At 34.5% G+C, this 24,954-nt stretch overlaps 1 protein-coding gene across 1 annotated transcript in view; it reads right to left on the reverse strand.

Annotated features, from left to right (window-relative positions):
• LOC150105437 (telomere-associated protein RIF1-like) overlaps positions 1-24,954 on the reverse strand; it is a 396,727-nt gene continuing 371,773 nt past the window's right edge. Inside the window, exons 20-21 of the mRNA XM_090393961.1 lie at positions 16,146-16,233; positions 1-194 (exon numbers count right to left, since the gene is read on the reverse strand). Coding sequence (XP_090250087.1) covers positions 1-194; positions 16,146-16,233 — 282 coding nt within the window. The remainder of the gene's footprint in view (positions 195-16,145; positions 16,234-24,954) is intronic.

A 24,954-nucleotide genomic window follows, 5' to 3' on the forward strand; every position in this document is an offset into this window, starting at 1 on the left:
TCAGAATAAAATAAATGCTATAATAAGAAACATATATACTTTTATATCAATTTTTCCTGCTTCATTACTTTCCCCTTCACTTTTGCAGATATTATGGAAAGCTGTCATGGCTTTCACCAAGATGTTCACAAAATCAGTTATGTTATCCAGTGGCTGCAACTTACGTTTAGCCCATCTTGTTGAAGGATCCATCACTGCATTTAAAAATAATAAGAAAATATTAATTCCTTTTATATGTGTATAGCACTTTTGTATTCTGGCAGTGTATGCTAAGACACACTAGAATTACTTTTATTTTCAATAAAATAAAGCATGTTATAAAATTTGTTGAAATAATGAAGAAAGAACAAAAATGAAAGGCATAAATAAGAATAGCTTTTTATTTTTTTTGTTAAACCTGTAACTTTTGTTCTTTCAGGATAAACTATAACCACTATAATTTTTTTTTATGTGACTCCCACCCATGAAAGGTTGCATAGCTATCAAAATTTACTACAAGGATGAAGAAAGAATTTTTTTTTTTTTAAATTATTAATTTTTATTTTTATGTAGTCCAGAAATCCTACTCTAGATACGTAAGGCAGAACTTTTTTTCAAGCCACTTAAGACCAGTACTACCTTGCATAAGTGAGGCAGTAGTCTCGCATTAAATTATGAAATTTATCTTCCACCTAAAAACAACTGCAAATATCCATGCCCAGGGCAGGATTTAAAACCACAGCCTATTGGTTGAAGAGAAGATACACTAACAATTTGGCCAATCAGGCAGACAAACTATAGTTATTCTGGATAAAGTATAGTATATATCATGATTGTGTGCTTGAGCAGTTTGAATTTAATATAAGTATGAGCAAGGATATCTACAAGCTGTCGAAACGGGCTGTGCAGACAATAGAGGTAAGTATACAAAAATCCTGGAGATAATTTATTGTCTGTAAATTACCCAGTTCCAGAGGAATCAGGAACAAAGGGTTAGAGTTAGATGCCAGTCAAGTTAGGGTAGAAATCTATGATTTTAATATAAGTAATAATTACTGAAGTAAGGTGAATTTGAAGTTATTGGGTGTGAGGTAGAGTCTAACAAGATGAAATACATAGTAAGGTGTTGTTATATAAATAGTGGATTTCTGTGATGATGATGATGAAATGTACCACAAAAGCAACCTAAAAGATGCTAAATAAGTAATCATCATGGGTGTATAATAATTATCTGAACATTCACTGGGTAGTGGTAAAATCTTGTGAAAAAAAGAACGAAGCCAAATTTACTGAGCTGTTGTGAGACAACTTCCTCAAGTGGTATGTGACAGAAGAAATTCAAGGTGAAAGAGTATTACACATGTTTATCATGTCATGGGGGGGGGGGGACTGCAAAGATGTGACTATTTGCCTCCATTTAGTGACAGTGATCATCCTGTGCTGAAATGTGAAATGGCTAAACATATGTATGTTCCACTGAGAAAGGTTTACATCATGAACTACAGATCAAGAAATTATATCCAACTGACAAGAATACTAGGATTGATCCCATGGTATTCAGTTGCTAGGTGGGAAGGATACTGGGAGTTGCAAGAGGTATTAAAACTTACATGATGTGATATAGACTAAATAAAGCAGGAGTAAAGTGGATAGACAATCTTATTAAACAATAGATTCTTGAGATGATGTGGAAGGAACATGAATAAGGATAACAGGTATGCAAATTATAAGATGGTCAGAAGGTTTACAAATATTGTACAGAAAGCTAAATCCAAATATGAAAAGAAATTGACTCTGCAAAATAAGACCCAATGCACAAAGGTTTCAAGAGCATAGAAATGTTAATTCAAAGATGTGAAAAGTGTGTGCTGAAGTAAAGGGATTATGTTAAAAAGTGACAGAGTTTTCTTTCTGTCACCTCTAAAAGTCAGTCAGAAACTTATGGAACCACCCTCGTATGATAATCCCCAATACAAAAAGGTGGTGTAAAGACGGAAAGACTGATGTGTCTTTAATTCATTGATCTATCAGTATCACCAGAGTGGTAGTGAAGATTTTGGAAAAGCAAGCACATATTTTGGTTTAAGTGCTAATTTACACTCATAATTACATTTAATGGAATGAATAGAGCACAGAGAAATAATTAAGCAACAGGTTTAATTGATCCCTTACAACACAGCCTCCCAACTTTGTTCTGCCCAGGTCTACGTTACACTTGAATTCTCCTTTATCTGCCAGACCTTGATGTCCAATGGTTACACTGCCAAAAAGATAAACAAATTAGCTGTTCTTCCTTCCATTTCCACACATCCTTCTCAACAATACAAACTACAGTAATGCTGTTACTATTCCCTATATCTGGGGACACCTAGGAAAAAATACCCAGAACTTTAAAAAAGTATAATCTCTGCAATGCTTTCAAGGATAAACTTTCTCCACTCTCTGTTCCAGGTATTTACAAGGTTCCTTGTTCTTACAACTTATCATGTTAATGTCAAAAGCGATAATAAATTTATCAGGAAAGTGGAAAGCAGATTATGAGGATAGATTAAAAATTTGTGTGGATTGCAAAAACCAGCAAACATTAGAAAGAGGTATGATATGAGAGTGACTTTGAAACTTGTGAAATGGCCACTGGACTGAACTACTGTTTGCAACGGAAACTTTAATTTTAAATTCTACCTTTTGACATCTACATTACAATCGTCTTCAAGAATACACACACAACATTAAAGCAGCTAGCATGATATGTCTGCAACTAATAAACTACATAATGTCTAAAACTAATCAATTAATGTCTAAAACTAAGCTTAGCCTGGTCTCTTATTACAAGAAAAATAAATAAAATAAAACAAAATAAAATTAATAAATAATAATTAATTATATCACCAAATCAGAAAATTTACAGGGACCAGACATATGGTAATCATATTTAGCCTAGAGTCCTCAAAAAAGAGCACTAGGTTCTTTCTTCTGCTGACTTCTTTTTATTGAAGTAACTTATCCTTTAACGCAGCCATTAGCTGATGGGATTTTCATTAAGTTCCGTTTGTACAGATTGGTACTGCAGGCAACTGGAGGATGTGCACTATTCTCAGGATTATTATTATTAGGGGTATCTCCATGGAGTCAGTAGACTCATCGCAGGAGACCCAAACTAGCAAAACAATATCTGTCATATCTCTTCTTGAATTCATTTACAGACGAAGAGCTCACAACTAAGTCAGGCAATGAATTCCACTCGTTCACCACCTTCCAGGCAAAAAACCTTGTTCTGACACCTTTGTTAACCACACTCTTCTTTAATTTCCAGAGATGACCTCTTGTTCTTCCATCACTATCACACAGCTGAAACATTTCCCCTGCATCAATCCTATAAAAACCTTTCAGTAATTTAAATGTTTCTATCATATCCCCTCTTCTTCGCCTATCAACCAATCTCTGCAATCCACAAGCTCTCAATCTATCAATGTAGGGGGCATTTTTTTTATATCACTCACCAACTTGGTCACTCTTCTCTGAACCCTCTCCACAGCCTCCTCATCTCCAAGGAATCCTTCCTTGGAGATGAGGAGGGTGATACTTCCACATTTGGATTACTGTGCTCAGGTCTGGTCACAGTAATCCAAATGTGGAAGTATCAATGCCTTATAAAGGGGAATAATAACCTCTTTATCTCTGGATGTCAGTGTGTTCCTCAACAACCAAGTAATCCTATGTGCAATCTTGGACACCTTAGCAATGTGTCCTCTGAACTTCATCTCCCTATCTACCAACACACCTAAGTCCCTCGCCTCATCAATCTCTTGGAGTACCTTTCCATCAATGTAGTACACAGCTGGTAATCTTTTAATCCCAAAATGCACGACTTTACACTTTTCCACATTGAATTGACATCCATTATCTTTTGCCCATTTTACCAGCTTATTTAAATCATCCTGCAAACTTTCAACATCAGCTTGATTTTTTATTGCACTACACAACTTTGCATCATCAGCAAACAACTAAATATCTCCCTTTAAGCCATTTCCTATATCATTTATATACAAATTAAACAACATTGGCCCAAGCACAGAGCCCACGGTTCACCTGCCTCATTCTGGACTCGGCTCCTCCATACACCACCTTATGGTATCTCTCCCTGAGCCATTCTCCTATCCATATCACCAACTTAATATCCATTCCCATCTGCACCAATTTGCGTAATAGTGTTCTATGGGGTATCCTGTCAAAAGCCTTAGCAAAATCCAGAAGTACCACTGTGTAGCCTGTTCCTTTGTCCAACTCAGATGTTATTCTATTATGATTAGTTAATAGATTGCTAAGGCAGGATCGACCTTTATCAAAATCATGTTGGCCTCTATAGAGTATCTTATCCTGATCCACCGATTCTTGAATTTTGTCTTTAACCAACTTTTCCAATACTTTTACCACTACTCCTGAGATGGTGATTGGTCTGTAATTAACTACCGCAGTTTTAGAGCCACCCTTATGCAAAGGAACCACTTTGCCTAATTTCCACTCCCTAGGGACCATACCAGGGTTCAAACTTAAATTAAATATCCAAGTAAGAGGGGTTGACAATTCATTTGCACATTCACGCAACACCTGAGCTGATATTCCATCTAAGCCTACAGCAGTATTTGCATTTAAATTTTGCAATATATTTAATACCTCTGATTTTTTAGCTTCAATTCTCACATTAGGTATTGCTACAGGTATAGAGATATCCTCACTTGGGTGATAGACTTTCGAAAAGTGATCACTCAGTAACTCGACTATTACATCTGATTTTGTCACCTCAATACCATCAGCACCCACACTAAAGTTATCCTTCCGAAGTCATTCTTCCTCTTACTTGCCACATAGCGGAAGAACTCTTTGGGATTACCCTTGATCTCTTTGGCTAAGGTCTTCTCATAATCTGATTTAGCTTTTCTTACTATGCTGGTAACCTTCCTAGCTTGAGCCTTGTACTGCTCATGGGTGTACTGGTTGCCTTTCGCCTTGTAAATTCTCCATAACCTTTTCTTTTTTTTGCAGATCAAGATTGATACTACTGCTCATCCATTTAACGCCTGCCTTGTTTGACCTCCTGACTATGGGGACACAATCTGATATTGCTTTCCTCAGATACCCGCTGATTTTATCCCATGCACTGCTAACATCTTTCCCTTGCAATATGTTCTGCCATGGGATGGCTGCAAGCTCACTCCAAAGCTTGTTATAATTGCCTAACCTGTAGTTTCGTATATACCCCTTCTTAACAGAAAAATCCACAGATTTTGCAACCTCCCAAGTCAATACCACATGATTGCTTTCACCAATTGGAGGTAACGAGGACATCTTACTTATGCATATATACTCTGAACCAATAACCAGGTCCAACACTCTCACACCACGTGTCCCTTCAGTTATGTGCTGTTTCAAGTAATTATCTCGTAGAAGATGTATGAACTCCATTTCCTTTTTGCTACGTGATATTTCCTCCTTCCAATTGATATCACCATAATTAAAATCCCCCATAATAATCACTAAGCCTTCACTCATTTGCTGATGCATGAATTCAATATCTCCCCCTGTACTTCCTGGCCTATAGCAGCATCCAACTGTATATTTGGTTGCATTGGTCACTATTTCACACCAGACTGCCTCAAATGAACTCTCATTCACATGTCTATCATCTTGATATACTACTTTCCTTGGCTGCAACACATCAGCTATCATCAACAGTACTCCTCCCCCTGTTCTATCTTCCCTATCCTCCCTGAAAATACTGTACCCATCACATTCAATTCCAGTGACCACATCTTCTGCTGACAGCTAAGTTTCACTAATGCCTACAACTTTTGGTGAGATTGCACCGACTAATGCCAAAAATTCTTCTCTCTTATTTCGAATGCTTCTAGCATTGGTATACAAAAATTGCAGATTCCCTCTAGATCTTGTACTGGCTTTAGAACTGATATATAAGTCACTAACTTCCGTAGTCCCATGCCGCTTTTTATTCCCTCTCTTCTGCAATTTATTCTGCATATAAGGATCATTAAATATACAATCAGTGCTAAAGTTTCTCTCTCTTACACTCAACCTTTTCAATGTTAGTTTCCCTGCCCAATAACTTCAACTTGTTGAAGTTATTGGGCAGGGAAACTAACATTGTTCAGAAAAACAATAACTTCTTCAATCACTTATGTCCTTCCATATTAAGATGCAGTCCATCTCTAGCATACAACTGCCTTTTTCCTTCAAATACACTCCAAACATCAACAAATTCCAAACCTCTTTTTTTGCACATTTTTGCAATCATATCATTCATTATCATTGCTCATCTACTTAACTCGTAATTGTCAAAACGAGGCAGCACACACACACTTCCTCCCATTGACACTTTTCCCTCTTCACAATATCTAATAATGTTCTTAAATCTTTTCCTACCCGATTTATACTACCTCTCAGGTCATTCGTACCCACCATAACTATCATCTTGTCTGCTTCATGCCATCTCTTTATTGCTAAAGCCAATCTTTCTATTGTCCCACCAGCCAAGCACTCCTCATGCATACCACTCTCCATACCCTTAATCATAGAATCACCATATATCTTACCACTCTTAACTTCATTCAAGTCCACACTCATGGACTCATTCTCTATGCTATTCAGCATGACTCTCCCAGCCTCATTACTCAACGCTCTATTACTTACCTCTCCCCCACTCTCACGACATCTTGTTTCTTCTAGGCCACTTGTGGCTTTATTTTGTTGACTCCCAATCACTCCGATACTATTTATTACTGCATCATTCACCAAAGACTCACCCATATGTAATCCTGTTCTAGTTACTTCAGCTAAAGTAATCTCTATAGTCCTAATTTCTCTGTTTAACACATTAAACTCAGCTTTAACTTCCAGTATCTCCTTACCGATCACTTCCACTTCCTCATGAAGAAGATGAAGGTCATTTTTCATTTTCATAAACTCCCGCCGAAGTTCTTCCGCTACGGTCCCGATGTCAGCTTCCATTCCTAAACGCTCCAGCCTATCCCGACACTAATCACATACGTTAACATTTTCGTTCTTCTCATTTAGCCAGACCGACTACAGATCCTTCACATTCTTCGGCGCATACATGTAGCAGTTTCCGCAATTCATCCATTGCGAAAAATCTAACGCTGAGCCAGCCTTTCGTGTAGAAGTAGAAGTCCTGCGCGCCGCTGACGTACGTTTCTTGTGCCATCTTTACACGTTGAAATAGTGAAACAAACGGCAGTGAAAACACAATATATACAACACGGTTCCAAACAATAACACCACTGAAGGACACTTGTATCTAACTGATGCACAACTACAGCACAATTTGTGACAAAAAGTCACACTATATTTAACTTTAAAAACACGTTTTCTAGGCTAGCTAAACACGACCACATTTACCAAGGACTGTATATATATTGATCAGAACTTGGAAATTTTGAGACCATTAATTCTTATTTAAGTTTAGTTGTTTTATGAAAGTCACAAAAGCCTCTTGATATAAGTGAATCCAATAAGCAGCCAATGTTTTGGTTGCCTACTGGGCACTGATTCTTGAATTATTTCTGATAAGAAAACAACCTAAACCTAACTACAAATATCAGTCTCTGGCTGAAGTGTTATGTAGTAAATATTGTTGTGTCCCAATTTACGATTTCTACTCTAATCTTACAAATTCCTTTTATCTATATTCTTCTAACTTCTATGCCCGAGATTTTACCAAAACTTATACCAATATCTAAGTTATTGCTCCCCGTAGTACCCCTAATATTTGTATTTATACTGCGCCTTTTGGGATATTTAGTTTAGGATATTACATACATAAACAAGGAGAAAGAACTCAAATATATCTGAAAGTGTAACTATTGCAGTCATGACACTTAACTCGATTCTCAACTTAAATTTTCCGCGTGACTAAGTACAATATTTTCAAGTAGTTGTCAACTGCACCATTTATGTTGTCATAAATAGGGAGAAAGTCAATCTCGAATATATCTCTTAGTATTTAAATATTATTGCAGTCGTGACTCTTAATCTCTTTCCTCAACATTAAATTTTCCCACGTGATTAGGTACGATGATTTTAAGTGGTGCATTGGATTAGCAACATCAGACAACTCTTTTATCACTGAACAAAAGGTTTATTAAGTTTCTAAACATGGTACAATTCAATTACTAAACTAAAATACTTATAGACTAACATTAAATTATTACAAACAATATGGCTATTTGTGATTATGCCGCCATACACGTTAATTCATAAATTCACCTGATGTGAACAAATTAGATCAATTCGCACTATCTGATTATTCATACTGAAGTAGATTAACAAATCATTCACTGCTAACACATACTTGTGACATTTCAATTATTTTATACATTACATTAGGCATTCAATTCTTAGGATACGTAATTACTTACTTCACACTATTCCGTTATACCGTTATTTGCACTAACACACAAATATGTCATTTAAATATCTTGTGCAATATAATAGACATGCAAAAATACTTTAGGTCCCTTAATCATTCACAAATCTTTAACACTAGTCAATCTACACATAACACATTCTATCATATACTAAAGTCCTAGTATAACTTCAACAGATCTGTATTGGAATCACGTTACTTTTCACAGACAAATATCTAGCTAACATAGGTTATGATTTACAGTACCTTTCTTGAGCTTTTCGTATGGGCCTTTATCCTTTTCCTAACGAACTTCTGGTATAACTTCTCGTAACTCTGGAATACTTTAACACACATATATTTGCTCTACTATTAGCAATGAGGACATCGATCGATCTCTTTACAGCTTTCTGCTTTGCGTAGTTATCACTAGCGTTGAAACGAAGAAGATCCCTCCTTCTCTAGGACTCTATGGAAATTTTTTTCTTTGTTTCCTACTCGGGAAAACGGGAATCGAAATCCCGCTCACTTTCGTTTTCGTGTTGTGACGAGGAGATATCACCCCTGTCGCCACTCAGGAAAACCCCATGAACTCCACCGGAACCAAAACCAAACTCCAAGGCCAAAAGCGACTATCCAAAAAGAGTTCTTCCTCTGGGGGTTACCAACCCTTTTATAGCTGCTCCCCTAACGGTACCTTTTCTTACTTCCTTTCTCCTTCTTCTACTTGTTTTTTAATCATCGACCAATTAGGGTGGCGTTTTCTCGCCAAACGTCATTTGATCGGCAAGCCCGTTCTCAATGTTTCAATCTGGGGATCGGCCCTAAGCGATAGCTTTGCTTTTCTTGTGATAGCCTGACTTAATCCCCTTTGAAACCTTTTCTATGAATTCTACTTAATAACTTAATCTCTCACATAACGTATTTTATGACTCACCCATTTCTACTTATTTACTCAACTCTCTCATTTTTAATGATATTACAATATTAATCTACTTTCCTTTGTTAGCTATTTATTTAGTTAGAATTCCTTATTTTAAGTCATATTACAATATTAATACATTCCTTCCTTTATCAGCTACTTTAACAACAACCCTTACGTTTTATACATATTACTGGATGCAAGAAATTTTCCATTAAATAATTCATTTTTTTTTATGCAGGGGTTTTAATTTATGATACTTATTCTTCATGTTACACCATGATAGCTGAGAATACTATATTCCTAAGATATCAGGTGTAACAATATTGTCATTTGTCCTAAAAAAAATATTTGTCTGCTTGCAGTTTCTTTAATGATCACTTCAGTGATGTTATCGCTGATGCTTTCTTGCATAATTTATCATTAATCAAAAATGATATTATACATTTAACTTCCCAAACTACCCTTAGATTGAAGAGACCTTGTTTAAGTTATCAGATTCTACTAAACTATGCAAACACATAATCCTAAATTTGCAGCAAGGATTAATCTAATCTTTAAAAAGGTACTTGTAGCATAACTATAAACAACAAATTGCAATAACCACAGAAGTGTGATTTATGTCAACATAATGTGCCTAAACAATTCAGGCTTATTAAAAAGTTGTGGCACTATAATGGTGCGTAATTAATATGAACAAGTCACACAAAAACAAAAATCAAATTTCATCATCATCAAATTCCTGCCATGTACCCTCAAGGGGTGTACAGGATATGATAGTACTACATGAAAAAATTACATCATTACTAACTTCCTATCTACAATTTTCCTCCAAATCAGTCTGTTACTTGTCAAGACTCCAACATTATCAGATCTTATATTTCTATCGTCTAAGGCACTTTGTACCATATCAATCCACCTATATCTTGGTCTTCCAACCTGGCAGAGAACGCTTGTTTTGCTAATCTTTCCTTGCCCATTCTATTTAAGTGACCATACCACCTGAGATTAGCTCTGCTAACGCATTCCTGGATGCTGACAATGTCAAGTTCTTTCCTAATATCCTCGTTTTTAATATGATATTGCCATTGATGCCATATGTTCATGCCTCTAATCTTTCTCAGGACTCTCAAATCTGCAGGCTCTAGTCTTTGGTCAAGTGTTTTACTTCTGACCCAGCTCTCACATCCATAAGTTAAAACTGGTTTAAACACTGTCTTGTATACAGCTAATTTAGTGTTCGACTAATTTCTCTCTTATTCCATATGAATTTATTCAATTGACTTCCCACCATACCAGCTTTGCTGATTCTGTTGTCTATTTCTATATAAAAATGATGGTACAACATGACAAAATCAAATTTAGATAATGATATTATCTTATTTTGAGAATGGCTCAAACCAAAAGTCATTATCAAGTCAAACTTTCCACATTCTCTTGAGTAAGTATTCATTTTCAATTACATAATATCTTCCTATTTCTTATTATATTCACTGATGATAAAAAAAATAATAAAAAATAAAATAAAAATAAAAAGTTGTAAAATAAATCTTCCAACTTTTTAAAAATTTCCCTTTCTATAAGTTACAAATCTAAATAATAGTGCCTTATCTGCGAGTGTATGCACATATGTAAGGATGTGCCTATGGCCAAGTTGTTTTTAAATGCATCACACCTTACTGCTTACCCAAAGATTTCATTGATATGACCTTTGTGGCTAAGTGAGTTTAAGCTCTGCTTTCCTACCGAAGGCTATGGATTTGAATCCCACACATGATGCATGTTTTTAAATGGCAAACAATTATTATCTTTCTCCGAGACATGACTCACTTGCCTGTTAGAAGCTTAAGGTCACACTTCCTTACAGATCTCAAATCTGCTTAACATAGTTCAACCATAACACTAACAGAACATTATTGCAGTTTAATGCTAAGGATGGGGCTGCCATAAAAAATTTCTGAAATATCCCAATGAAGTAGAATGTAAACTGGATTAGCATGCCACATTAAAAATCTGATTAATGAGAAATAGATATCAATATCATTAACAGTTCTATGCTTTTCAAGTATGTGCCAACCCTATAAGTCAGAAATATAAATCTGACTCAATTAAGCAAAGACAATTTGTCATGCAATTTTTTTATTATTTTTTCTGCATCTCTCACCTACAAAAGGCTTTTCTATAAACCTGAAATACGTTAGAGTCATGGGTAATCTAAGGATTTTTTTTAAATATATTTTCTTAATTTTTATTTTTTTGAATTTTTACTTTATTAATCCAGAAACCCTTCTTCACTATAGTGAAGAAGGCAAAATCAGAATGTTAAAAAACCCATTATGCTTAGAGAGGAAACTCCAAGACACTTTTTTCGCTATGTGGCAAGTAAAAGAAAATATGATCATGGAAAAATATCCTTAGGAGATGAAAGTATTAGAAGCTTTTAAAATAGCAGAGTTGTTAAGTGTTCACTTTAATAAAATATACATCCAAGGAAGACTTAATGGCTTATGTTGTTGCTGAGGTGGAACTTGATGAAGGGAGAAAAGCAGTTGATTGGAGGAATTAAAGCTATGCAGAAGACTGATTCAAATGCAACAACATAACATAATCTATGACTTAGTTATTCAACTTAATTCTCAACACCAGTTCAATTCCTAATGAGTTCAAGAAGAGCAAGATAATTCCATTATACAAGGATGTAGTAATGATAGAAATTCTTCTCATTCTTTATAATAAAGTGACTGCAGAGATGGATAAAAGTTTTAATTTTGCCAAAATTTCACACAAGGCAATTATACAAACTTCAAGGGATGGACATACAAAAGAAGCTTATAAAATAGATAGGAGAGTGATTGATTGCCAGGTATCAGATGTATGGAGTTGCCAAGCCTAAGAGAAGGAGGGCAACCCAAGGAGTATATCAGGGTACTGTGCTTGAGACAATGTTGTTTAATTTATATATTAATCATACTGGGCTTGGTCAATATATAATATACAGTTATTTGCAAATGATGAAGCAAAGTTAGGAATGATGATAAGGGACAATTCCAATACAGAATTCTTGCACCCTAATCTACCAAACAGGAGTATATCAGGTTCTATGGAAAAACAGCTATAAATATGTATGCAAGTTCAAGTATCATCCCTGGAAACTAGGTAAGGGAGTGTTGTTAGGAAGCATGTGAGGTCCAGGTCTCATGGCATGTGGTGTCTAATATACAAATGAATGTTCTTAAAGAAAGATATCAATATCTGGATTGTCAACAGAAAGAGCCTCTTCCTCAACGAATACTTAACTCAGGGTTTCTGAAACTTTTTCTACGATGGAACATTTCACAAATCCCGAAATGTTCACGGAACACCTTGGTTATTTTGTAATGTATTAATTAATAATTAATTTGTAATTTAGCTTATTTTATTGTTAATTAATAATTGATAATTATTAATGATTGATAATTATTAATTAATAATTAATTAAACATCGCTTAAACCATAATTAAATTAATTTGTGCTGATTTTCATTGACATATCCCATTCTGATCACCAAATATATTTATAATATTATAAGTACTTACGAATGAATGCAGACTGTTTCTCCTGTGTGCTGGTAGTTTTCCTCTCCTTTTGTACATCCTGGAGATCTTTGTAGGCTTGAGGTGGATGACTCACTATCTGTTCTGTCACAAACACCTTCAATAAGAGATTTCTTAATACCAAAATTAAAACAAAGTGCCTTGTCTCTTATTCATATTAATTTTAACTCTGCATTCCTATTACTTTTAAAAAAATCACGGCACTCCAGTTTCAGAACAAGCACTTACACATTGCAATATGAACTTGCGAAGAAAGTATTCGGTATTAATAGATTTGAGAACCGGATACAGACTACCTTGATCTTCAATTTCAGTGGAAAAATTTTCTTTAAAGTTCATTGCTGATGGGTCACTGATATTTGCAACACAGATGTTATTTCGTTCAGTTTTGAGAACACGCTGGCGATTGTTGTAATCGGCTTGCAGGCAATTTTTATGATCAGTCATAAACGATAATTCATGAATACTTCCATGTTTAAAAATATGCTGCTTGGTCACTGACATTTGCTACACAGATGTCATTTCCTTTAGTTTTGAGAACAGAAGATATGACACCAATTGTTGTAATGGCCTTGCAGGCAATTTTTATGACCCGTCATAAACAGCAGCATTCCCTCTCCCAAATGTTGAAAGGTTTCGATGTGTGAAAATTAACAATACACAGATCTGGGTCTGAGCTTCTTGACATATTCACGAATATTATTCTCTTCAGAATATTTTTACCATAAAATAATTATTCATGAAAAATGCTTAGAAAACTAAAATGACAAATTTCAGATCTTCTCGAGGAACACAGTTTGAGAAACCCTGCCTTAACTCCCTAGAGGAGCCTGTGTAATAACAAAGAAACAGGTGCAGTTTATTTAAATGCATTTAATTTTAAAAAATCAAATTTAAAATTTAATATAAAAATAAAATTTTTAAATATACAGGAATACCCCGATTATCGCAGTTTTGATTATCACGATTATCGATTTATTGCGGTTTGTAATTTGATACCAAAATTCCAATTATTATGCTTCAAATTCGAATTAACGTGGCCGTGAGATATAGCCCACTACATATGCAAACAATTTGAGTCGCCACTCTCCAGGTATCGCTCTCTTGTAGCGCTTCGTTTTTATCCGATAGCGCCTGCTCACCACTCACCAGTAACTTGTCTGCCTTTGCCTGAAGGACATGTGGATATTTATTTCTCTTCTTATTTAACCCTACAATGAATGCTAAAAGAAACAAGGATGATATCAAGTCTACACCTATCAAGAAGAAACGTAGAGTGATCAGCTTACAAGATAAGTTGCATATGATAAATAAGTATGACGCAGGCATAACCAAAGCAAAAATTGCAAGAGAGTATGGTCTAAATGAATCAACTGTTCGCCATATTTTAGACCAAGCTGCAAACTATAAGCAACTAGGACAAAGTGCATCGACCTCATTTGGGTCCAAACCAAACAGAAGCCATCTTATGATTGAAATGGAAACTCTATTGTCAGTGTGGATAGAAGATTGTAACCAAAAGAGAATTCCTCTTAGTCAAATTACTATAAAAACGAAAGCATTGAATTTGTTTGAAACTTTAAAAAGAAAACAATTAGAAAGTGAAAATGATTTGGCATCAGTAGTGGAAGAAACTTTCTCTGCAAGTTCAGGGTAGTTGGATCGGTTCAAAAAGTGATCGAGCATTCATAGTGTTCGTGAAATTGCAAGTGCCAATGAAAAAGCAGCAGCTTGTTTTCCTATATCATTGAAGAAGGAAATTATACCGATGATCAGATATTTAATGCTGACGAAACAAACTTATTATTTAAAAAAATGCCCACTAAAACATTTTTAGCAAAAAATTAAAAATCACAGCCTGGCTACAAAGTTTCGAAGGAGCGTGTAACACTTTTACACACTCCTTCGTTCACAAAATCCTCGCCTGCTTAGAAGTTTAGATAAAAATTTTCCCCCTGTTCATTGGAGATTCAATAGAAAAGCTTGGATGACAAAAACTATTTTTGAGGATTGGTTTAAAAACTGTTTTTGTCCTGAAGCTGAAAGGTATTGCAAGTCATTAAATCTTGATTTTAAAATCTTGTTGATATTAGATAATGCACCTAGTCATCCAACAGCACTGAATGATTTGTGCAAAAATGTAAAAGTTATTTATTTACCACCTAATATCACTTCCATCATCCAGCCGATGGATCAGGTAATAGCATCCTTTAAGGCATATTAAAGGATGCGATTTATGAAGAACTTTTTCACAAGCAATAGAAAAGACTACAAGAGATGAAGCTATGATGTTGACAGAATTCTGGAAGGCATTCAATATCAAAAATTGCATTGAGAATGTCAAGGAAGCATGGAGTGAAGTAACGTCTAGCAACCTGAGAGCGGCATGGCAAAAGATTATTCCTCATTGTGCGAATGATTTTAAAGGATTTGAAAATGAAGTAACCCGTGTTATCAATGACATAACTAAGCTTGTCTTCGATCTAGGACTAAAAAAAATTGAAAAAGGCGATGTTCAGGACCTGCTTCAGTCACATGATAAGGAGCTGGATGATGAAGACCTAATTAACCTCGAGAAAACGTGCTTACGATGCTCAAATCGATGTGGCCCCGAAGGAATTTACCCTCAAAGAAATGGATGAAATATTTAGAATTGCAGAAAATTTTAAAGAAAAAATCTTGAACGGCAAACCTAGTCTCGAGCGATCAATGAAAGTTCGTCAGGAAATTGAAATTTCAGCCATTGCTACTGAATTTTATACAAAGAAAAAAGAAAGAAAAAATTCCACCAGACAAGTCTACACCAATTTTTATCCAAAAAAGAATAATTGTATGTTCTGTATGTACTCCTTATATATAAATAAAGATTAAACAATAATCTTGTTTTTCTAAATGAACCTTCATTTTTTACCATGTTTAACACACTTCTTTTTTACTTCGTATATAAAATTTAATTAATAGATTTCAAAAATTCTTGGCAATGATCACCCATTTTACACGCATTATTTATCCAGATTATCGCGGATTCGATTGTTGCGGAATTTTTCATAGCAACAATAACCGCAATAATCTAGGTATTCCTGTATTTAAAAATTATTTAATAAACATTTGCTTTAATTTAACCAAATGTAATTTTGTGTGCAAAAAATACTTTAAGTATGAAAATGTAACAAGGAAAATTATAACAAACAAAATAGATGAATTATTAACTTACAGATTCCAGATTTGTTAAGGGTTTCAAAATCTACACATTCAAGAATGGTATGCAGCAAGCAACAAAATGATTCCAGAAATTCACACTGCTATAGAGAAATAATTTATAAACAATTATGGGGGGAAAAAAAAAAATTGAATAAGAAATTGCAAAGTTTTGAGTGAATTTTAATTTACTACAACAAATATTACTTTAAGTAATAAGATACTAGTTATAAGTAGCCAGAATTAACAATAGAATTATATGCTTCACAAGAAGAAAGATGAAACCAAGTAGTCCGGGAAGTGGCCCTTCCCATAATGCATACTTGTCCATAAGGATATGTGCTTTGCATTATGAGATACTAAGGCAATTGATGTGAAGTCATTAACTTCTATATACAAGCAGCCCAGTCATGAAGTTACTTCATGCACAAACTTTGTTTGCTTACACTTGGTTTAATCCTTTAATAAAGGATTAAACCAAGAATATAATTTCTTGGCATCTCTAATTTATATTATAAGAATAACTCCCACCACTATATTCAAATTTTGAAAATATATGGAGATTACTGCTATAAAAATTTATTCAGAATATATACTAAACCTGAAGAAAGCAGGTTCAAAACAAAACTGCTATCACATATCACAAAATCAACAAAATTTTATGATACTGTTTTAATGTATCTCATAAAAATACAAGAATAAATTAAATGGTGAAAACTTCTGATTGCCTTGAATACAGAATTATTCAGGACTGGTCAAAAGCTGACTCTCACTATATATAGCAAACCTTTATAACAAACTCACCATAACAAATTACAAGTATGTCCCAACCAAAGTCCCTATGTGCAAATGCTATAGTAAAACAAATTCACAATAGCAAACTATCCACTATAACAAACTATTTCAATGGAGATGCCTATGTAATAATAATATGGATAAATAACTGTATTAATTCAACTCTCAGTATAGCAAACTTGTAGAGACCACAGAAATATCAGTTATTTAAACAGTACCTATCACATGTCACCTTAAACTCATTCACTGACCACTTGTAGCAACATATTCCACTTATTCTCCAAGCAAAAAAAAGTCTAGTCTTCATGCCATGCTAAATTTTTACACACTTACTCTTACACATCTTCTAGGTGGGCCTCTTTGTTCTTGTCTGTCCTGTCAAGTAATGAAAAATTTCTACATCTCTTCTATAAAACTCATTTAGTAACTTATACATTTCTGACACATTACCTCTTTTTATGCATATGAACTAAAATTTCAGAGGAAGCATTTCACTGAATATCCAAAGGATGGTCTGCAGAATGCTCTACCACTTCCTCCCCAAAAAAATGGACAATCAAATATGAGCAAATATGTATATACATAAATATCCTGAAGCATTTAGCATGGATAAACTGGACTATTAATAGACTGGTGATGCACAATAATATATCACTCTTCTCTTGACTGAGAGCAGCAATATATATCTGCTCTCAGTCAAACCTACCCCACCTTCCTGTAGTATGGCCTGTTCCACAAATAAGGCTCTGGTAAGGTGATATTATTGCCTTATAAGTATTATCTTTCCTAGATGAAGGAAATGCCAACTAAACCTCAATGTGGGATATAAGTTCTATCACCTGGCAAAACACCACTGTTCTACTTATTAAAAGCATGAAGTGGCTACTTCTTCTTCTTAACATGGAATTTAGGCCATGTGGCCTGTTCCGGTCTCATGCCACCTCTTTCTTGGTCTTCCGATTCTTCTTTTTCCACTTATTTTGTATCTGTATAATATTTTTGGTAGTCTGCTGTTGTCCATTCGATTTAAATGTTCAAGCCATTTTTGTTTATACTGTCTTATGTAGTGATTAATTGGTTTTATTTTCAGGGATTGTAAGATTTCTTCATTTGTTTTGTGGTCCCACTTGGTATATCCAGCTGTTTTTCTGAGGAACTTCATTTCTGCTGTTTGAATTCGTTTTTCATCTTTCCTTTTCATGGTCCATGTTTCGCTTCCGTATAGTAGAGTTGGTTTTGACAAGACATTATATAGTCTGATTCTAGTGTGTTTTTGTACCAGGGATGGCTTAAATATATTATTTATTATGCCATTTACTTTGACAAAGTTTGATATTTTAGTGTCTATGTCTTTTTCTTCTTCATATGATAGATCACATCCCAAGTATCTGAAAGTGTTTACTTGTTCTAGTATTTTATTATCTATCACTATTTTACTTCTTATTGGGTTTTCTCCTTTGAATGCCATTATTTTTGTTTTTTCTTTGGATATTGTCATATTATATTGCTTTGAGATATCATTTAGTGATTTTAATGATCTTTGTAAGTCATCTTCTGATGTAACTAATACTATTTGATCATCTGCAAATAGTAGTGTATCTATCTTCATTTGCGGGGTCATTTGTATACCAAATGGGTTATGCTGTTTCCAGATTGTTATTATTTCATTTATATATATATATATTGAAAAGTAGAGGTGAGAGGACACATCCTTGTCGTACCCCTCTTGATATATCTTTCCATTCTGAGGTGTGTTCTAATTTAACTGCTATTTTATTTCCTGTATATATTTCTTGAATAGATTGTAAAAGTTGGTTTGGTATGTTTAAATCGGTTAATATTTTAAACAATTTTTGTCTACTAATTTTGTCAAAGGCTTTCTCATAATCAATAAACGCCATGTGTGTTTCTTTTTGAAATTCTCTTCTCTTTTCTATTAATAATTTTAAAGTAAAAATTGGATCTATGCAGGATCGGCCTTTTCGGAAACCATTTTGTTCTTCTAGTAATTTGTTTTCTACAATGCTGCTTAGTTTCTCTTTTAATATTCCTGCATATATTTTATATCCTGTATTCAGCAGGCTAATTCCCCTATAATTATTGCAATTGTCTTTATTTCCTTTTTTATATATTGGAATAATCAGTGCTTTTTTCCAAGAGTTAGGGGTTTTTCCAGACATCCAAACCATATTAAAAAATTTCAGAAGTCTTTCATTAAATTTTTCACCTGCATTTTTGTATAGTTCTATATTTATATTGTCTTCTCCTAGAGTTTTCCTATTTTTCATCTTCTTTATTATATTTTTCAGTTCTAACATTGTGATATTTTCTATTAGGTCATTCTTTGTCTTATAAAATTTTAATTCATTGTTCTCATCTGTCCAGAGATTTTGGAAATAGGTCACCCATTTTTCTAAATCTATTGTTTGTATTTTTATCTTTTTTTTTATTTCTTTATTCATGTATTTTATTACTTTATAGGTTTTGGGTTGTGGCTTAAATAAATCCTTTTCTGGTTCTGTTACGAAATTGTTCCATCTTTCTCCTTATGTTTTTTCCTTACTTCTCGTTTTGCAATTGCACTATTTCTTTTATACTCTATTTCTGCTTCTATTGTTTTGGAATTTAGCCATTTCTGGTAACTATCCTTTTTGGTTTTTATTATATTTTCTATTTCTTTGTTCCAGTCTCGTAGTCCTCTTTTTCTAATCCATTTGTGCTTTATTCCTAAGGTTTCTGTTGCTGCTTTTGTGAGAATTTGTTTCAAATTTTCCCATTCATCTTCTATGTCACTTGATTCATGTGTGGTTTCAGTTTTTAAGTTTGTGCATTTTTGATATTGTAGTCTAACTTGAGGATCCTGTAATGAAGAAATTTTGTAGCTTGGCTGGTAAGAATTTTCAATTGTATGTGTTTTTAGCCACTTTGGTTTAAAACGAATTTTTGCTGATACCATATAATGATCAGAGTTTAATTCAAAGCCTCGATATGCTCTTGCATCTAAAATTAACTCTGCTAATTTAAACTTTGTGATAACATAGTCAATTACTGATTTGTATCCTCTGGCTGACCAAGTATATTTATGTATTTCCTTGTGTTTAAACATTGAATTCATTATTCTCATATTATTTTAAATGGCAAAATCGTGCAATCTGCAACCATTTTGATTACATGTATCTTCGCCAAATTTACCTATGTTTGTTTTGTATTTTTTGTTTCCTATTCTGGCATTTAAGTCTCCTGCTAGCAGTAAATAGTCAGTTTTGTTTGTTTTATCTATGGCATTCTGTAATTCTTTATAAAATATATTACTGTCTTCTTCTTTTCCCTCTTCTGGTGCATATGCACCAATTATTGTTATGTGGCCTCTTAATGTCTTGAGTCTAATTTCTATTAATCTTTCATTCAAATAGTTGTAATATACAATATTGTTCTTTAGGGATTTATGTACCATAATCATTATACCTGCTTTTGCTCTTTCTTCTTTTTTTACCCCACTGTAGATTTGTATATAGTTGTTTCTTTTGTACCTTTCTGTTTTTTTCTTTGTTTCTGTTACTATACATATCTATATGTTAGCTTGGTTTAGTTGTTTATCAAGTTCTTCTTTGTGTGCAATGCTTCTCACATTCCATGTTGCAATCTTCATTATGTGTTCCTTTTTCCAATTTCGTTTACCGTTTCCTGGGTTGTGGTCTTTTCCCTGACAGTCCGTCCGGCTTTTCTTTGCATGAAACTTGAAAGTATTTTGAATTTCCCCAGGGCAGGTTGAAGTGGCTACTTGCATGTTTCATCTCCAAAGTAGCAGTCGCCTATTTCTGTCCACGCTTTCTTCTCACATGCAGTGCAGATAGTGGCCCTACTGGGCTTGCTCAACAAACTGGAATGAATTAAGCATGGTGCCAGCATCCTCCATATTTTCTGCAGTTGGCCACTAGATAGTACACACGGCCAAACCAAATGGCAACATCCCTGACTAGCAAATAATTCTGCTGCTGCTTGCTCTGACAGGTTGTGCCTGGAGAATACAGCAGCAGTATGCAGCAGGCACTGCTAAAGCCATGCTTCAAACAAAGTGTGTGCACACTCCTTGTGTAAAGTTGTGTGAACGTTACTCACTTCCACAGCATGCTGCTGCTCTATAAATTTCAGGCATTATTACAACAACAAAAAAAGATAACCAGAAAAATACTAATCTTTAAAGGTACCTGTGGCATGACTATAACCAACAAATTACATGATAACCATAGTAATTAACTTTAATGAAATGAAAGTACAGATATTTCGTACTGAAAATAACAGTACATCATCAGTGTGCAGAAACAAGAAATCAAAGAAACAGGAATACAAGGTACATACAACAACCGGTATACCAATTAATATTACTATTGTATGTACCTTGAATTCCCGTTTCTTTGATTTGCTTGTTTCTGCAAACTGATGATGTAATGTTATTTTGAGTAGGAAATATCTGTACCTTCATTTCATTAAAGTTAATTACTGTGGTTATTGTATAATTTGCTGTTCAGAAAAATATAAAAAATTCAAGTTGCAAAAAATAAACTATATCAAAAAAGCCAACAATTACATCAAAATTTGATATAATAAAAAGCACCTACATATCATCAACATCCCGAAAATTTATGTTTGTATTAATGTAATTTATGTTTGTGTTAATACAACCCTAATGATAATACACTGCCACCACCTACAAGCATCAAAACCAGTTATTCCCCGACAGAATCCAACTAGCATCCTCTGTAACCATAGTTCATCTTAGCTATCTTAATTACACAATGCATAATGCCTTCAGTAACAATGGTAGAACATGTGTTTATCAAATCTGCCAAAAGTTATTAAACCTGGAATCTACATGATCTCTAGTTCCAGATTTCCATGCCTCACTTTGCAGCTTTCATTTGCTGCCTATACTGCTCTCCTAATTCAGATGACCATGTTGCCCTCAGTGATTATATCTGAGAGTTGATTTCATATGGTCTAATACCGAAATTGTGAGATTATCTTCCTTTAAGACCTTAATGTTCATTACTTAAACTGGCTTTCCTTTTCCAAACTTCAAAGATCAAGCAGAGGGAAACCAAATTATTTGCTATCACAAATGATCTAACACTATGTTAACTTCCAACCAGAATACCAGATAATTACATTATCTGGTATTCTCATCACCCTCCCAACACTCTGACCATTTAACCAACACTCTCTGACCATTTTAACGAGCACTTCCTCCAAATATACTGCAAATGCTTGCACTCATCTTGACAACAATGACCACGAAACCTTATGTTTCCTTCATTACAGATCGATCTTTTCTCAGTCTCACATACTATGGCAGTATAACAGTGCCAACTGGGATAATCTCAGGGAACTTCTATTCAATATTAAGGGTCTAATTACTCCCCCCCCCTGATTAAACACATGCTCTGATCAATTAACTGAAATAATCCTTACTTGAACAAGGACCTTCATTCCTCAATCCACTGCAACCCCTATCCTCTATCCAAGTCTTCTGTAGCAAATGTGCCAAAAGCAAGTCAAAGATAAAAAGTGGCATATATTTAATGGCTCAAGTCAAAACTACTGCTTCTCACTCAGCCTATACTAAAGACCTATACAGACCAAAATAAGTGCTAAAAAATCATCAAATCCAAAGCATATGCCATACAGGTCAAATACAAAAAGCTTGTTCTTTTATCCAGCAGGATAAAAACTATAGTAAATTATATGTATTATCAATTTTGCTATTAGTTTCGACCGCAGATTTTCTGATTCATATACTAGTTATATTCATTATTTCTGATCGCAGAAACAATTTATATTCTCAACACACAATTAAAATTGCTTTAAAAAGATTACTCAATTTATAAAATCTACTGCTTCTCTGTGCAAGTTGTAGTAGTAGATTTCTATGCGCTCCAGAGTAACACATCATAAAAAGTCACTTGCTCTGCTCATAGTTTCAGAGACTCAGTTTCACAGTATCTCAATTTCACATAGGAATATAACCTCAAACGCCACTATACAGCACCATGCCGCTAAATACCAAGAATACGTTGGACAAGTACGTACTAAAATTGTACGTAATTTGAAGAGTGCAGTTAGTGCTCAGAAATCTATTTTTACTAAACCAACATCAATACAAAAAAAAGCTCACTCTTGGCATTGTTGTTTTGTAAGCACAGAGATGGCAAAAGCAAAAAAACAAAAAAAAAAATCATTATCTGATGGTGAATTTGTAAAACATTGTTCTGTGAAAATGGCATGTGCATTTGGGGAAGATAAAATTGCCAGCGAGTTTGAAAGTGTCCCACTATCAAAACAAACTAACAAAAAGAGTCGAGGAAATAGGTTATCACATAATAAATAAATTAAAAAGTGTTATTACAGATTCAGCTTGCTTCTCATTGGATCTGGATGAATAAATTGACATAACAGATACAGCTCAACTTCTAATTTTCATTCGAACTGTTTCCAAAGATTTTGTTATTAATGAAGAGCTAATAGCATTAGAGTCATTGCATAACACAGCCAAAGATCAAGACATTTATGATGCAGTTATGAAATGGCACTGGTGACATCAACAATCTCACAGCTATTATGACAGATGTCACCAAATCACTGTGTGGTACTCAAACAGGCTTATTTGGCTTACTAAGGAAGGCTGGAATCAATTGCCTGTATTGCACTGCATTACACATCAGGAGACTCTGTGTGGTAAAATTCTGGAGATAGAGGATGTTATGAAAACTGTAATGAAGTGTGTGAATCTAATTAAGGGCGGAAATCGGGCCTTGACACACCGCAAGTTTCTTTCTTTTCTAACAGAAATGGAGGCAGAATATGACGATTTAGTGTTGTACACAGGAGTACGTTGGCTAAGCGGAGGGAAATGTCTGAAACGGGTTTTTTGCTTTGAGAAAGGAAATAAACCAAATTTTAGAGGAACACGAGAAGACAAACAAAGAAATCACAAAAGTATGTGATCCTCATTTTAACAGCTTACTCGCCTTTCTAACAGACATCACACACCACATGAATGAACTCAACGTGAAGTTACAGGGACATAACCAAACAATCTCAGATTTAGTTGGACACCTAGATGGGTTCATAAGTCGACTGAAGGTTTTTAAATTCACCCTAGTCAGAGAAACTTGGTACATTTCCCTTCCTGCAGGGAGATGATGGAGGGAATTCATTTCAGAGCAGCATGACACTATTCAATTGGAGTTGTGTGGCCTTCAAAGTGACCCCCTTTTACCAGTCAAGGGTGGTGATAGGCATTGACATTTGGAAACTGGTACCAAGGGAAAAATATCCTGCATTGAGTGATTTTAGCTTGAGAATTGCATCTATGTTTGGAAGCACATACATATGTGAATGCACTTTCTCAACTATAAGGGCAGTTAAATCATCACAAAAAAGCAGACTGACTGATGACCACCTTCAGGATTTGTTACGAATATTGTCATCATCGTTGAAAATTGACTTTCTTGCTGCACATGAACGGCCACAGTGTTCTCATTAAGTTGTGTTACATGTAAAAAAAAAAACAGAAATATGTAATTCAATTTAATTAACTTATATTTAAATCAATCAAGTATTTTATATTGTTCTTTCAGTAGTAAAATGATTTAACAAATATAGAAATTCATTACATATAACTATTGTCTTGAAAAAATGCAGAGTTTATTTTTATTTAAGTTCTATCTAAAAGTCTGTGGCCCGTGACGCTACCACTTATCATATATTGGCCCTTGTGCACAATGAAGCTGGCCACGCCTGCTGTATATAGCAGTCAGGATAAGGGGCTGTCGAACAGTAGGTTGAAAAAGTATAAGCTGACCTAGCAGCTGCATCAGCAATGGCATTTCCATTAATTCCAATGTAGCTGGGAATTCAACACAACCGAACACTGAAATTAAGGGACTTCATTTTATGAAAGAGCGGAAGCACTTCACCAAGCATTGGATGTGGATTATACACAAGAGAGGAGATAGCCTATAAAAAACTTA

This window comes from Typopeltis vanoorti, chromosome 6 (assembly GCF_054136105.1).
Source record: "Typopeltis vanoorti isolate ZY-2024b chromosome 6, IOZ_Tvanoo_1.0, whole genome shotgun sequence".
In the NCBI taxonomy this organism is placed as follows: Eukaryota; Metazoa; Arthropoda; class Arachnida; order Uropygi; family Thelyphonidae; genus Typopeltis; species Typopeltis vanoorti.